The sequence below is a fragment of the Aethalodelphis obliquidens genome, unplaced genomic scaffold (genome assembly GCF_003676395.1).
Source record: "Aethalodelphis obliquidens isolate GAN/ISIS:26980383/991018 unplaced genomic scaffold, ASM367639v1 scaffold23, whole genome shotgun sequence".
In the NCBI taxonomy this organism is placed as follows: domain Eukaryota; kingdom Metazoa; phylum Chordata; class Mammalia; order Artiodactyla; family Delphinidae; genus Aethalodelphis; species Aethalodelphis obliquidens.
This window is the reverse complement of record NW_020837967.1, coordinates 12,781,706-12,795,923: the sequence shown is the minus strand read 5'-3', so window position 1 is coordinate 12,795,923 and position 14,218 is coordinate 12,781,706. Positions and strand designations below refer to the sequence as shown.

General features: G+C 39.7%; 1 protein-coding gene across 2 annotated transcripts in view; it reads left to right on the top strand.

Moving 5' to 3' along the window:
- NEBL (nebulette) overlaps positions 1-14,218 on the top strand; it is a 338,669-nt gene that overhangs the window by 286,895 nt on the left and 37,556 nt on the right. The window contains exons 14-19 of one of the 2 annotated variants that reach the window (XM_027121789.1): positions 430-540; positions 5,048-5,158; positions 5,325-5,435; positions 7,816-7,920; positions 9,483-9,575; positions 13,263-13,355. The exons of the other annotated variant lie outside the window; for it this stretch is intronic. Of the exons in view, the coding sequence (XP_026977590.1) occupies positions 430-540; positions 5,048-5,158; positions 5,325-5,435; positions 7,816-7,920; positions 9,483-9,575; positions 13,263-13,355 (624 nt within the window). The remainder of the gene's footprint in view (positions 1-429; positions 541-5,047; positions 5,159-5,324; positions 5,436-7,815; positions 7,921-9,482; positions 9,576-13,262; positions 13,356-14,218) is intronic. 2 annotated transcript variants of the gene reach the window in all.

Here is a 14,218-nt window from a genome sequence, read left to right as displayed (position 1 = left end):
CTGCGTGGAGGAATTATCATCCCCAATTGCAGATGAGTAAACCAGAAATGTGAAGAAAGATTTCCAACATCACACACACGGCCAAGAGTGCTCTGACCTCAAAATCAGTCTTCTTTATAAAATATCAACTCATTTAAACTTGCCTCTGTCCTTCAGGCCTCAAGACAATTGTCAGTGAAGATTCTCACCTGGCAATAGCCTTTTTATAATAAAAATCTTCAGAGTGTATATATACTCTTCTTCAGTGAGAATAGTGAATATAGTTCTAAGCAGTTCAGAAAATTTAGTTCTAGGCGGTCATTCATAGTTCAAAGTAAACTATGTTTTCTTTTTTAAAAAAATACATTTAGCCATTTTTGGTATCATTGAATACAGATGTATGTTTGTCCCCTGAGTGTCTGAGTGTTGTAAAATGTTGCTTTTTTACAGAAAGAATACAAGAAAGATCTGGAATCAAAAATTAAAGGGAAGGGAATGCAAGTTGGCACTGACACCCTTGGAATTCAGCATGCCAAAAGAGCTTCTGAGATAGCTAGTGAGGTTAGTAGAGTGAGTGATGCAGACCTTGAGACTCGTACAAATCATAATAACAAACTGATTAGTACATGACATTTTCCAAAGCTTTCTGTGACTAGTTTAACAGTTTGGAATGGAAACCATCTGCAGTCATCATGCTTACTGGGAAAATTTACAGTTTCTGCTTTGCTCATTAACTTCAAGTATATCAAAGAAAACTTGGGGAAAGGCATTTTAATAGAACACACACACACACACAGACACACACACACACACACACACCTGCTCACTTTATTCCGTAATACAAATCTCATGTTAATTTTAAACTATGATAAATATTTTCATACCATTTTTTCTTGAAGGATGGATCGTGTGCTACTTGGCATATCTGCGCTTCCAACTTGGTGAGCAGAACTTGAAAATCACACATCGAGACTATAACATGGCAATCATGCCATTTCTGTGTGATTTGGTTGCATGTTCTCAAAATATCCTCTGTTGACCTCATCAACACGTCTGAAATTTCTGTAGGGTCAGCAATTTGGGGTTGAGGTTCATTTCTTCTTCATGTAACACATGAACAACAGGATATTAATTTAGAAGTTTTGTCTTAGATGCTATGACATGATAGATACAGGATAACAAAGTTGTAGCAGTCAGAAGGAAATGTGTATTTTTCGAAGGAAATTCCCCAGAATCAGTTCCACATCTCTTGAATTCCCCCAGAAATTTTGAAAATGTAACAGGGCCACTGGAGCAGAGAGTATTTGGGAAGAGATGACTTAGAAGAAGAATACATAAAGAGAAAGTTGGGGTACAGGTTAAGGGGTGCAGCTCACTTACCTCAAGGCTGGCTAGGGTGAGGCTTCAGTTGGGTTACTGGGAGAGCTACGATGTGACAAGTGCAGTTAGGAAGAGCTGGCTTAGGACTGAGTCCCACCCAGGAAATCTGGAGGTTGGGAGGTAGCTGATTAACTGCCGGCGGAGTTACTGCTGTGTTGGGATCTGCTTCCATCCCCAGGGTTAGGTACTGGCCAGGGGAATGGAATAGCCATAACTGACTTAGTCAAAGAAACTAGGGATGCCAGAGAATTCTTGACCAATAGATATTCCATTTAGAAATGGTGGGGGTGGGTGGGAGGATGCATGCTGAACAGGCACTTGAAAACCTTCTTTGACGCTGCCCTTAATTCTGTCATCCCCCTGAGACTGTTGTTACGAATTTGCTGTAGAGCCTTCCAGGTCCATTTTTATTTGTATATAGGTAACTATACACTTGTGCACACAGAGACTTAAAAAAACCTTAAATAAATACCATGTACTTTGTGCTTACTTTTCCCACTAAATATTACGGACCCTTTTCCATGTTACTTCACATAGTTCTACTTCATTCTTATAGAAAAATTGTATTCTATAATGTGGATGTGAATATGCAACCATTTACATCTAATGTCCTGTAGGCACGACCACATGTAAATGGCGTTTAAGTGCATTGTAACAGGGACTCAACATTACACGCCGACAACCCTTACTTTTTCCCTGGGTCTGCTTCCCTCTTCCACCCTCTTAGCAAATGGTGTCAGTGAAATCCCAGAAGTCACTTTGATTTCTCTTGTCAGCAAGTTTCATTGACTCCAGCCCCATAATGACTTCCTAGATCCATCTACTCTCCCCCATCCTCATCCAAGCTACCATCTCTATCACCTGGATCATTACAGTATCTTCCTAAACAGAGTTTTGCTTCCATCACTGACCTCTCAGTACCCATTCTCTACCCAGCAGCCAGAACAATCCTGGAAGAATTAAGTTATGTGATTCCTCCCACTGAAAACTCTCCAGTGGCTTCCAGTCATGGGCAGCATGGGCGCCATACTCCTTCCCCTGGGTTTTGCATGGTTGGTTCTTTCTCGTGCTCTCTCTTGTCATTCATTTCTTAGATTTATTAGTACTTTCTTACGGTGGCCTCCTTGAGCTTCTGAGTAGCTAACTACCCAGTAACTATCAAATCACTACTTAACAATTTTCTGCTATTTTTGTTATTATGAGGAGAGTGTGACATCCAGTATTAGTTAAGGTCCTGGATTGGAGTGTGGGAGTGGGGTGGGGATTTGGAGCTGTAGAAGAGTTTTTCCAAATCACCCTCATGGGGCTGAGACTTGAAGCCAAAATAAAGCATACTTCCTCTGGAGAAAAGAATGTGGGAAGAATAGAAATTTTGCATTTCACACTTTTACCTAAGAACTTTCTGTGACATATTCCTTTTATGAGAAGCTGGAGTGCTGCATCTTTCCTTAGTATATGGTGATACGTTACCTTATTCAGCCATATGCTGGTTTAGATTTCTCTGAGTATCTTGGGACTGTACACAGTTGACACTTGAACCACACGGGGGGTTAACCCACATATAATTTATGGTCTCCCCTATGTATCTGTGGTTCCTCTGCACCCGCTGATTGATCCAACCACAGACCAGGTAGTACTGTGGTATTTACTATTGAAAACTATCCATGTATAAGTGAACCTGCGCAGTTCAAACCCGTGTTGTTCACGGCTCAGACTTACTAGGAAAATGGTGCATTTTTGTTATTGAGAGCCTATGGGAAAAACAGGCCTAGGGGAGTCAGCTGTACTGTGGTTACAGGTAGCTTAAACCAATTTTGGTGAGGCTATTGTGTTTGTAATCCGGAGGTCTCATTTGCATGTAATTATAACCATGTCCCAGTTTGCCCAAATGACAGGCTCTCAGATCCTTTTCAACCAGACTTAGGGACTTTGCTATAGCTCAGTGTTTATTTTTTCAGGTAAAGTCAATGTGCTGTATTATTACACAAATGACGTCTAATATTCAAACCTTCCTGTACCCGTGGGCTTGACCATGTGACTTTCTTTAACCACTGGGTCATTAACACATTTGACTCAGGCTCTGAAAGCATGTGTGCATTGGGACTTGCTTGGAACCTAGATGTCATCATGTTTTTCTTTTAAGTTTTCTAAGTTTTCGGGTATTTTATTATGCATCAATATTAACTGATGTGATTAGCGTCCTATGTAGTCTATTTATGTGCTTTTGAATGCTTTTAGATTTGAAAGTTCATATCGGAAAATTAGATGACATACGTCTACCATGAGACTTTGGTGGCAAAATCTGTGATCAGTACCTTAGTTTCTACATATATTGCCCTTCAAATGAGGTGTTTTGCTTTCGGGCCTAAAGAGGCTGGCTAAAAACAGAGCTGTTTACAGACATAGTAATAATTGAATATTATTAGTTTGAAAGTTAGACATTAGTACTTGAACTTTCATTCGAAAAGTGAAACTGAGACTGTAAGTCAGTGAAAATAGGCAGATTTATGGGTAGTAGATGGGGAAAAATACAGTATTTCTCTGAGATTGAGATTTCTGTTTACGACTTCTCTAAATTTAGAACACCACAAATAAGCAAAGCGAAATCTACTTTAGAGCAGGGAATCACAAATCTACAGTATGTCAACATAATAGAAAATAACTGTTTTTGAAAGAATTTAATAGGAGGTAATCAATAGTTTTTTTCCTTTTAATATAATTTTCATTGACGAAAAACATACAGAAAAATGTACAATTATAAGAGTACAGCTTGCTGAATTTTATAATCAGTTTTAGAATGTGACAAGAGTCTCTTAAGACAGTTGTGTCTGTGTACTTACGACATTTTATTATAAGTAACAGGTAATGCAACTCAAGCTGGCTCAAAAAAGCAGATAACTTATTGTTCTTGTAACCAAACAGTAGAGGAATTCTTGGGTGTGGCTTGATCTAGGACTCAAACAGTGTGATTCCCTTTCGTTTTCTATCTTTCTGTTCTCAGGCAGGCTTTTTTCTCCTGTTTGCAAAGAGACATCTGGCAGATCCTAGGGCTACAGACTTCTCCACTCATGTCCAGAAGGAAAGAGAAAGTCTCTTGATACCTTGTGTGGAAAAAGAAATGTACCTTTCCTTGAACTGATCATGAAGGGCCAGGGGTGGGCTATAACGATTTACTTAAGCCCAATGGGGCCCTTGGATGGCGGCCAGTCTCAGCCAAGCTGGGGGCTGAGAACAGGAAGCAGTGAGTTGCCCAGTGGCAAATCAAGGAGCTAATGAAGGAAAAAGAGGAGTGGGATTCCAGGGAAGCAACCAGCAATTATTCACTACAGAACAAGACCTGACAATTTTATACTCACATTTTATTGATATTCATCAACTGAGTTATATATTAACCAATAATTTATCAATTTTACCATATTAAAATATAAAACATTTTCCTTCAGCTCACTCTGTTTTCTTTTTTAAGTCAGGTTAGTAGAGAAAACCTCCTGATTCCTTGTGAATACATCACTCCAAGTTGTGTTCTTGCCACAAATTAAAAATCTTTGTTGTTTCCTAGAAATAAAAGACATAAAGGTCCGACTTATTTCTAAAAGCCATGATCTTGATGTCAAAAATGACATCGAGTTTTTCAACACAGATTTTCAAATTATTGTAAAGCCCTAATTGCAGGTTTTATTTTCTGCAGAAAGATTATAAAAGAGATCTGGAGACTGAAATTAGAGGGAAAGGCATGCAGGTGAGCACAGGTACCCTCGATATCCAGAGAGCTAAGAAAGCATCTGAAATGGCCAGCCAGGTAAGAAACTAATGGCACACACAGTTTAAAACAAACATACCGAATTGCATACGGAAAAGTATAAGTGGTGTTTCCATACGTGTGGCATTGAGATTCAAACACATAAATATCTACATTGCTGTGGAAGGCCATGCAAAGCTCTGAAGATTGTTTTCTGTTCTTTTAGAAAGAATATAAGAAAGACTTAGAAAATGAAATTAAAGGGAAAGGAATGCAAGTGAGCATGGATATCCCGGATATGCTTCGAGCCAAGAGGGCATCTGAAATCTATAGCCAGGTTGGTAGAGAATGAAGATGCTTAGGATAATGTATTCTAATATCCAGTCACCTTGTGCTGTGTGTGTCTCTGTGATTGGTGTCTTTTTGAGGGCTTTCTATTCAAAGTCAATGCACTCTATTATAAAGGAACCATTGACCAAACCTGATTACCTCATTAATGAAAGGGACAACTGCTGTAGTTTCAGTTCAACAGACATTATTGAGTGTCAGAGCGCCCGTGTTGGGGCCCTCTGTTTTGGGTCCAAGGGCATTTTGACCTTTTTAATTTCCATTTTTTGACTCTATTGTGAACTTGGCTCTAATGCTTATACTACAGAAAAAAATTACAAACAATTTGTCTTTTATCCATTTCATCATGAATGTTTTAATTAAAATAATCAACTTCAACTGAAACTGAGTGAATAAAACTGTACTAGGTGAAATTGAATATTAACTAAAATTTAATGGAAGAACTAAGTTTTCTTGATAAAATTTAATTTGCCAGGTATACCCGTAACATATCCTCTAGAAAACTGGATGTGAGAGAAATAATGACCACAAAAGAAAGTTTATTGGAAGAAGAAAGTTAATCAGATAAAATCTAATTTGGGCAAAAATATTCATTAGTGAATAATTTCTTTGTTATAAAATTTGTTACAAAAAGAATGAATCCTAATGGAAAAATAGTAAAGGGAATGAAAAAAAATAAAATGGTTAAAGAAAAATGATGAAGAAATTGAATTTGGTTAATGGGGTTTGTGTTGAAATAATTTTTAACCGAATTTGACCAAATTTGTCAAAATTCTGGTTGACATGAGCAAAGAGTCTAAACATTCACTGGTTCAAAATGAGAGAGTTACAGGACTCAGCTTCGGTGGCTTGTCACTCAAGAATCCAATACTGGGCTTCCCTGGTGGCGCGGTGGTTGAGAGTCCGCCTGCCGATGCAGGGGACACGGGTTCGTGCCCCGGTCCGGGAGGATCCCACATGCCGCGGAGCGGCTGGGCCCGTGAGCCATGGCCGCTGAGCCTGCGCGTCCGGAGCCTGTGCTCCGCAACGGGAGAGGCCACAACAGTGAGAGACCCGCGTACCACAAAAAAAAAAAAAAAAAAAAGAGTAAAAGCTTCCCATAGGAAGTGATGCCTGAGCTGTTGGAATTCCTGCTTTAACTTAACAGTGTTGATTTTTTGAGTATGATGAGGGTACATCTGATTTAAGGAATTTTAGTTATTTGGGATACAATGGAATACTTAAAACGGTGTAATGATGCTGTGGTGCATTTCAACATGAACAGGAATTACCTTTCCTAACAAGCATCCGTATGCCATGCAGTTACCTTCCCTGACTTTGGAGCCAGAGTGCCTGGGTTTAAATCCTGGTTCTGACACTTCTTAGCTAATCCCTACATTTCCCCATCTGTAAGAGTGGATAATAATAGTATCTGCTTGTGGGGTTAATTAAATGAGTTAATGTGTGTTAAGTATTTAGGACAATACCTAATACTATGTAAATGCTGGCACTAGTAGAAGGAATTGCCCAGGATGTATCAGAGCTCAGAGTACATTTTTTTTTTTTTAAGATGTTGGGGGTAGGAGTTTATTAATTAATTAATTTATTTTTGCTGTGTTGGGTCTTCGTTTCTGTGCGAGGGCTTTCTCTAGTTGTGGCAAGCGGGGGCCACTCTTCATCGCGGTGCGCGGGCCTCTCACTATCGCGGCCTCTCTTGTTGCAGAGCACAGGCTCCAGACGCGCAGGCTCAGTAGTTGTGGCTCACGGGCCTAGTTGCTCCGCAGCGTGTGGGATCTTCCCAGACCAGGGCATGAACCCGTGTCCCCTGCATTAGCAGGCAGATTCTCCACCACTGCGCCACCAGGGAAGCCCTCAGAGTACATTTAGTAGAAAGAAAATTGAGATTTCAGTCTCCACTACAAAATACTAGTACCTTTCTCTTAATCAGATGTATCTTTATCTGAAGTAGGAAGCAAAACATAAATCCAGAAGCATGAAAACAAGTAAGCAAAGAGAGTCAGGTTACTGGTAGGAGTTCTAAGGGCTACTTTGAACAGGAACTGGGACTGCTCCTGAGAGAGTAGGTTCTAGGCGTAGGAATGCTATCAAGGTCAAGCCCTCCCAGGGCGTTTGAATAGTCTAGGTTGGGAGGCATTGCCTGAGTGGAGGTGAATGTGATTTCCTAGACTGTTTGCCTACTCTGTTTGCATATGCTTTTATTTTTACTATGGCATAAGCACATCAACAACTGCTTTGAATCCTAAGATATAATTTAGAGCCAGGTGGTATATAATAGAATTGGGAAAAGTAGTACCATTTTCTTTGTCTCTGTCTCTCTTGTACATGCGCACACAGAGTTTCAGATTCACATTCACTGTTTATAATTTTAGAAAAAGTATAAAGATGAGGCAGAGAAGATGCTTTCTAGCTATTCTACTGTGGCAGATACTCCTGAAATCCAGAGAATTAAGACAACTCAACAAAACATTAGTGCGGTGAGTAGTCATTATTTCTTTTCAGTTGCCACCTTGAAATTATGTTTTGTAAGGAGGGCCTTTTTCCCTCATTGTCTGATTTTTGGCTGCATTGCTAGGATTTTCTGTCAAATGTATATCTTTCCTTCTTTAAAATAATAAGAATACCAAATGTTCTTACAACTTATAATTTATCGTGACTGTTGTAGCATTACAAATTCATATCTCCTTCTTTGGTACAAGCAACTGCTATTTTTAACTGAATTTTAAAATTTCACTCAAGAAAGAGATCTTAATCTTCCACACAGATTTTACTTTGAAGAATGAAAATAGTCATATGAAGTGATTTCCTTCCTGGTCATTGATTATTTACATTGATAATATACTTAGGGGTTTAGCAGTTTGTAACCAGTTCCTAAACTTTCATATTTTTGTTCTGAGGCATAGGAATTTTGTCAGCACCATTCATTAAGATATTGGGCTTATATTTAAGGGATATATAAACTTGAATTCTAAAATAAAAATTGATGGTACAGCTAATATTTTAATGTAGAATGAACTCATTTAGTAGTTAGGCAAATGTGTTATTAAAAATATAAATTCTATTATTTCTGAAGATTTCTGGAATATTTTCTGCTTCTAGTAAATTGGCAAACTCTTAACCCTCCAGGTGTGCTGCTCAGGTACCTTTAGGGTCTTCACAGGCAGGCGGTGCTGAGAAATGGAGAAATCTTGCTGGAGGAGTCGATGAGGGAGAAGGGCAGTGTGGCTCTTACCTCCTGTGATTCCACGGTCTCCCAAATTTCTAGCTTTTGCAGGGGAACATCTCTCATGTCCTGCTCTCCTGACCCCCACTGGTCCTGGTGGTTCCAGGGCCCCCCTCTCCCCACCCCGACTCACACACACTCACGGGACCCGCGGGTTAACAAATATCCAGAGAGGGAGTAGTTCTGTCCTCGTATGACTTCCTTATAATTATTCTATTCTTCTGTAGGACACTTTGTTTTTTCTTTTGCTTTGTGTTTGAAAGGGGTGGGTATTGGTAAGGATGGGAAGGTCTAAGGAATAAGTGGAAAGATAAGGAAAATAGGCTGACTTAGTGTTGATGTTGAAGATAGAGCTAATGTTTTCTTTGAAGAGAACGAGAGCATCTTTGCTCTCATTTGGAGAATAGCAGTTGCTTAAAACTTCATGCTGGTTTTGAATTAAATGATAACTGCTTAGTGAGCTTTTTTAATATGTCCTTTGATTTTTCTCAAATACACATGTGATATGTATTTGTATTTGAGAAGGAAACTCTAGTTTGCTGATTTATATTCTCAGATCAAGCCTTGTAAGTTACCAAGCATACCCTAGAACAGGTAGTAGAGGTTTACTGTAATATTGTGGAATACAAAACCAAAGTTTTGCATTTATTCTCATAATGGATTATTTAATTGATTAACGTGACATTGGTTCTCATAAATAGAAGCTGTATTCACATTACTTTAAAATCTGAGAAATTTTCTTTTTCAAGAATCAGATCTCTAAGACTTGAATTCTAATAAGCTTATAGTTATTCTTTTCCTTCTCTTATAATAAAGGTACTTTATAAGAAAGAAGTAGGAGCTGGCACAGCAGTAAAAGATACTCCAGAGATTGAACGAGTGAAGAAAAATCAGCAGAATATTAGTTCAGTAAGTTCTCTATAGCATTTTTTAAACTATAAATTTATTTATTTATTTATTTTTGGCTGTATTGGGTCATTGTTGCTGTGCGCTGGCTTTCTCTACACTGCGGTGAGCAGGGGCTACTCTTCAGTGCGGTGCACGGGCTTCTCATTGCATTGGCTTCTCATTGCAGTGGCTTCTCTTGTTGCGGAGCATGGGTTCTAGGTGCGCAGGCTTCAGTAGTTGTGGCATGTGAGCTCAGTAGTTGTGCTTGCAGGCTCTTGAGTGCAGGCTTCAGTAGTTGTGGCGCACGGGCTTAGTTGCTCCGCGGCATGTGGGATCTTCCTGGACCAGGGCTCGAACCCGTGTCCCTTGCATTGGCAGGCAGATTCTTAACCACTGCGCTACCATGGAAGCCCCCAGTTCTCTATAGCATTAATCATCCTTTCCAAAAGCAAACATAAGCTAGATAAATGTTTTTGGTTCTTTACTAAACTGGCTGCCTTTTTTTCTTCACTTTGTTGAAGCACTATTTCATCAAATATCAAAGGTCTAACTTTCAGAAGGAAACTGTAGCCTTGTTCCCCTTGAACCTAAAGCAGTATTTCATCTTGATATATCATAGGGCATAAGAGATAGATCACTTTAATAGTACAGTAATGAAATCTAGGATTAGATTTCACCCTTTTGAACAGAATTTTAAGTGTATTAAATTTTTCAGAGAAAGGATACATTTCAATACCTTTCCACAACTTGGAGGAAAGAAATTTTACCCTGACAGAATGATTAAAGGCCCTAGAACATTCATTTGGTGGCTTAAGAGAAGGTTTCAAAGAGACCCCATTCGCCTTCTGCTTCTTCCAATTTCCAGCAAAGGAAAGCACACACCTTCACTATAATTTTGTAAAATAAATTACCTGCTTCCCCACCCCCAGTTCCCTTTTGAGCTTGGGGGAAGGGTAGAGGAGGTGTTTAATGTTATGGATTAAAAACTTCTTCATTCAGTGCTTGACATTTACAATGGATAATTGCTATCCTTACCAATAGGCATATTTGGTAATAGTTGTTATCCAGTCATTCCTTGGTATCCATGGGCGTTGGTTCCAGGAGCCCCACCAACCCACACTCACACACACTCATACACATTCATACCAAAATCTGCAGATGCTCAACTGCCTTACTGCTGGCCCTCCATATCCACGGTTTCACACTGAGGAGGTGAAGGGCCTACTGTATTTAGCTTCTTGCTGAGGAACTCAGTAGGGTTCTTTCCTCGCTTGCCCTTGCCTGACCTTTCTCTTCACCTTCACCCTTAGAGGCAGAGTTTTCTTGAAGTCATCCAAGTAGAACTGCCTTGATTAAACTCCTCTGTCAGGAACTCTGACGGTTACCTGGCATCTTAGAATGTGTGCACTGGCATTTGTGGAGACAGAGTAGGAGAGGCAAGGTAATGCTGTGGTAAACAGACTTCAAAATGAACTTACAAAAAATCTGCAGAATCCTAGTGCACGAAAATCCCTGTAGCATGAATGAAGCTGTGCACGAAAATCCCTGTAGCATGAATGAAGCTGTGCACGAAAATCCCTGTAGCATGAACGAGGCTGTGCACGAAAATCCCTGTAGCATGAACGAGGCTGTGCACGAAAATCCCTGTAGCATGAACGAGGCTGTGCACGAAAATTTCTGTAGCATGAATGAAGCTGTGCACGAAAATCCCTGTAGCATGAATGAAGCTGTGCACGAAAATCCCTGTAGCATGAATGGAGCTGTGCACGAAAATCCCTGTAGCATGAATGAAGCTATCTCCTGAGGAAAGCATAAGGAGGAGGACCTGACGGTGAGGATTCCGATCCGCCACGGCGAGAGCCTGTGTCAGGCAACGCTAGAGTCTGGTGGAGAAATTCGTTCGGCTGAGAAATGTAAAACGGTTGTTTCCTTCACTTCCAAATGATAATATTTGAAATGTACCCATCAGTGTACTGGTGTATATAATGTTATAAACGTTCTGTACTGTGCAGTTCTATTGCCTACAGTGAAATGACTGGTTGGAGTCGTATGAAAAACAGAAATGTTCATCTTTAATCATGTTTAGCTTCTCACCCGAGGAAAATCACAGAAAGTAGTACAGTCTATCATTTCGTCTCCCAGCATCCCACTGCCCCTTCTAGCAAACAATAGTAGTTCTGTATCTCTATGAGGTTGGGCCCTAAACTCCTGCTTAGTATTCAAATGGAAAGTTGCCCTTTCAAGATTAGCTAGATCTGTCGAACCAAGGTAGGACTCTTTTAACATTTAAAGATCTCGGCATTTTCCACCTCCAGAGTAAAAGTCTTTGGGCTATTAGCTTTCTCTGTTAAGAACTACTTTTGAATCTTAGTTAGAGCTAGTCTGTCTCAATGTACTCTCCATTTAACTGTTCTGGATCTGGCCTAATATTGACGTTGTTACTCATATCTCACATTAAATGTACAGATGCTAAGATGTAGATCATCGCAAAGATATTTAGGTATCGTTTCTTTATGACTGTCAGTGTGGATTTCAGCTTTAATCATTTTAAACATTACCAAATGATTTCTAAAAGATGTTTTATGTAGATTTAAGTCTTGGCTAAATGTCAACATATGCCTCTTAAGTCTAGCCCATGTTTCCGTACATATATGTGTGTGTCCTTTTTCTCGAATCCAATCTTCCATGAATTTTACACATATTAAAATACCACCTGATATGATAGCATCACTAATCATTTCGTAAATTTAAAGAGCTTGTCCCAGGCATAACTGTGTGTTGGCATTATCATTTATCTGGTTGATCTTCCTCTAAATAGACTTGAACGAGGAGCTTTTGATTGAAGCAAATGCCGGGATATAGGCGGGCTTTACATAATATGATTGTGTGGGTAGAAGACACTTCCTGACTTTCTGCCACTGGCCCATCTATAGCGATCAGCACTCAGTGACCTCTGTTTGTAGTGCATTTCCCTCCACCTTCCCCTTTCTCTTCTTTTATTTTTTTCTTATTCTGGATCATTTGGGTACTCTCGGTCAGATACACAGTGTTTCCAAGACTTTGTAGCTAACTCAGTTTGACTTTTGCCTTTAAATACATGGTGAATTTCAATTAACATGTTAATAAATAGAAACTGCTTTTCAAATAGAAAATAATAAGTTATTAAGATAATTTCCAAGGTTTTTGGTGCATCTGCCTGATGATAAAATTTATTTTCACAAGCAATATATGCTTATTTTAATTAAAAAACCTCTTCAGGGCTTCCCTGGTGGCGCAGTGGTTGAGAGTCCGCCTGCCGATGCAGGGGACACGGGTTCGTGCCCCGGTCCGGGAAGATCCCACATGCCGCGGAGCGGCTGGGCCCGTGAGCCATGGCCGCTGGGCCTGTGCGTCCGGAGCCTGTGCTCCGCAATGGGAGAGGCCACAACAGTGAGAGGCCCGTGTACCGCAAAAAATCAAAACAAAAAAAACAAACAAAAAAAAACCCTCTTCAGTGATGGATAGGTGAATGGATATGGGTTTCTTTGTACTTCAGGATAAAGGAATCCTGAAAGCACCAGATGAAATAAAAATTTGTGTTCCCACTGAAGGAAAATTAATATTGGAATTAAAAATTCAACTATGCAGTAGTTACAAATGAAGAATTCTTAACTATTTTTTAAGCCTTGTGTTGAATAAAACTTACATTTTAAAAAATAAATCATGCAGGTAAAATACAAGGAAGAGATGAACCATGGAACAGCCATTTCTGATCCACCAGAGCTCAAGAGAGTTAAAGAAAACCAGAAGAACATCAGCAATGTGTGATCATATTCCTTTAAGTATTGTTTTCTGTGCGCATGACACTTGTCCGGGTGAAGTACCACTACGATGAATACCATTGTAGGAGGGCCAGTTCCTGAAAGGTGGAGATAAGATTTCACACATATTTATGTTGGGGTAGCATTACACCAAGCATGTGTATTTGCTTATTAAAGAACATGGTATTGAATGCCTACTCTGTTCTTGTTCTTGGGGGCATTCAGAGATGAGGTTAAGGTCTTAGGGGCTGTGTGTATTCTCAGGGTCTCTAGGAGAAGCAGCTGTGGCAGTAAATAAAGATGGTGCATTAAGTGCTGTAACAATAATTAATATTTACTGGGTGTTTACTACGCTTTTTGAGTTCTTTACATGCAATATCTCATTTAATATTAAGTAATAATACTGTTTTCAAAGTGCTGGGGAAATGCAGAGAAGGAAGGCTATGTCAGTGAGAGAGAGGAAAACCCTTGGAGAAAGAGTAACATTTGAGTTAGGTCTTGAGGAATTGATAAAAGTTTGGGGTGGATTTCGTGAGAAAGGGCCCTCCTGGCAGTGCCAACTGAATGTATTCAGGATCCAAGATCTGTTCAAAGAGGGGAAGGTTTAGTGTGATGGGTACTTGGGGCGGAAGATGGCAGGAGAAAGGCAGTGGAGAGAGAAATCATAATTCAGGCCATGAGGAGGCTGTTGGCACTGCCAGTGCCCCGACATGGTGATTCAGATGCACACGGTGGCTGCTGCCGCTCTGGCCTTGACTTAGGGATTACATTGTTTTAATGTGTCCTTTTTTAAAAAATTATTTTATATTGGAGTATAGTTGATTTACAATGTTGTGTTAGTTTCTGCTGTACAGCAAAGTGAAT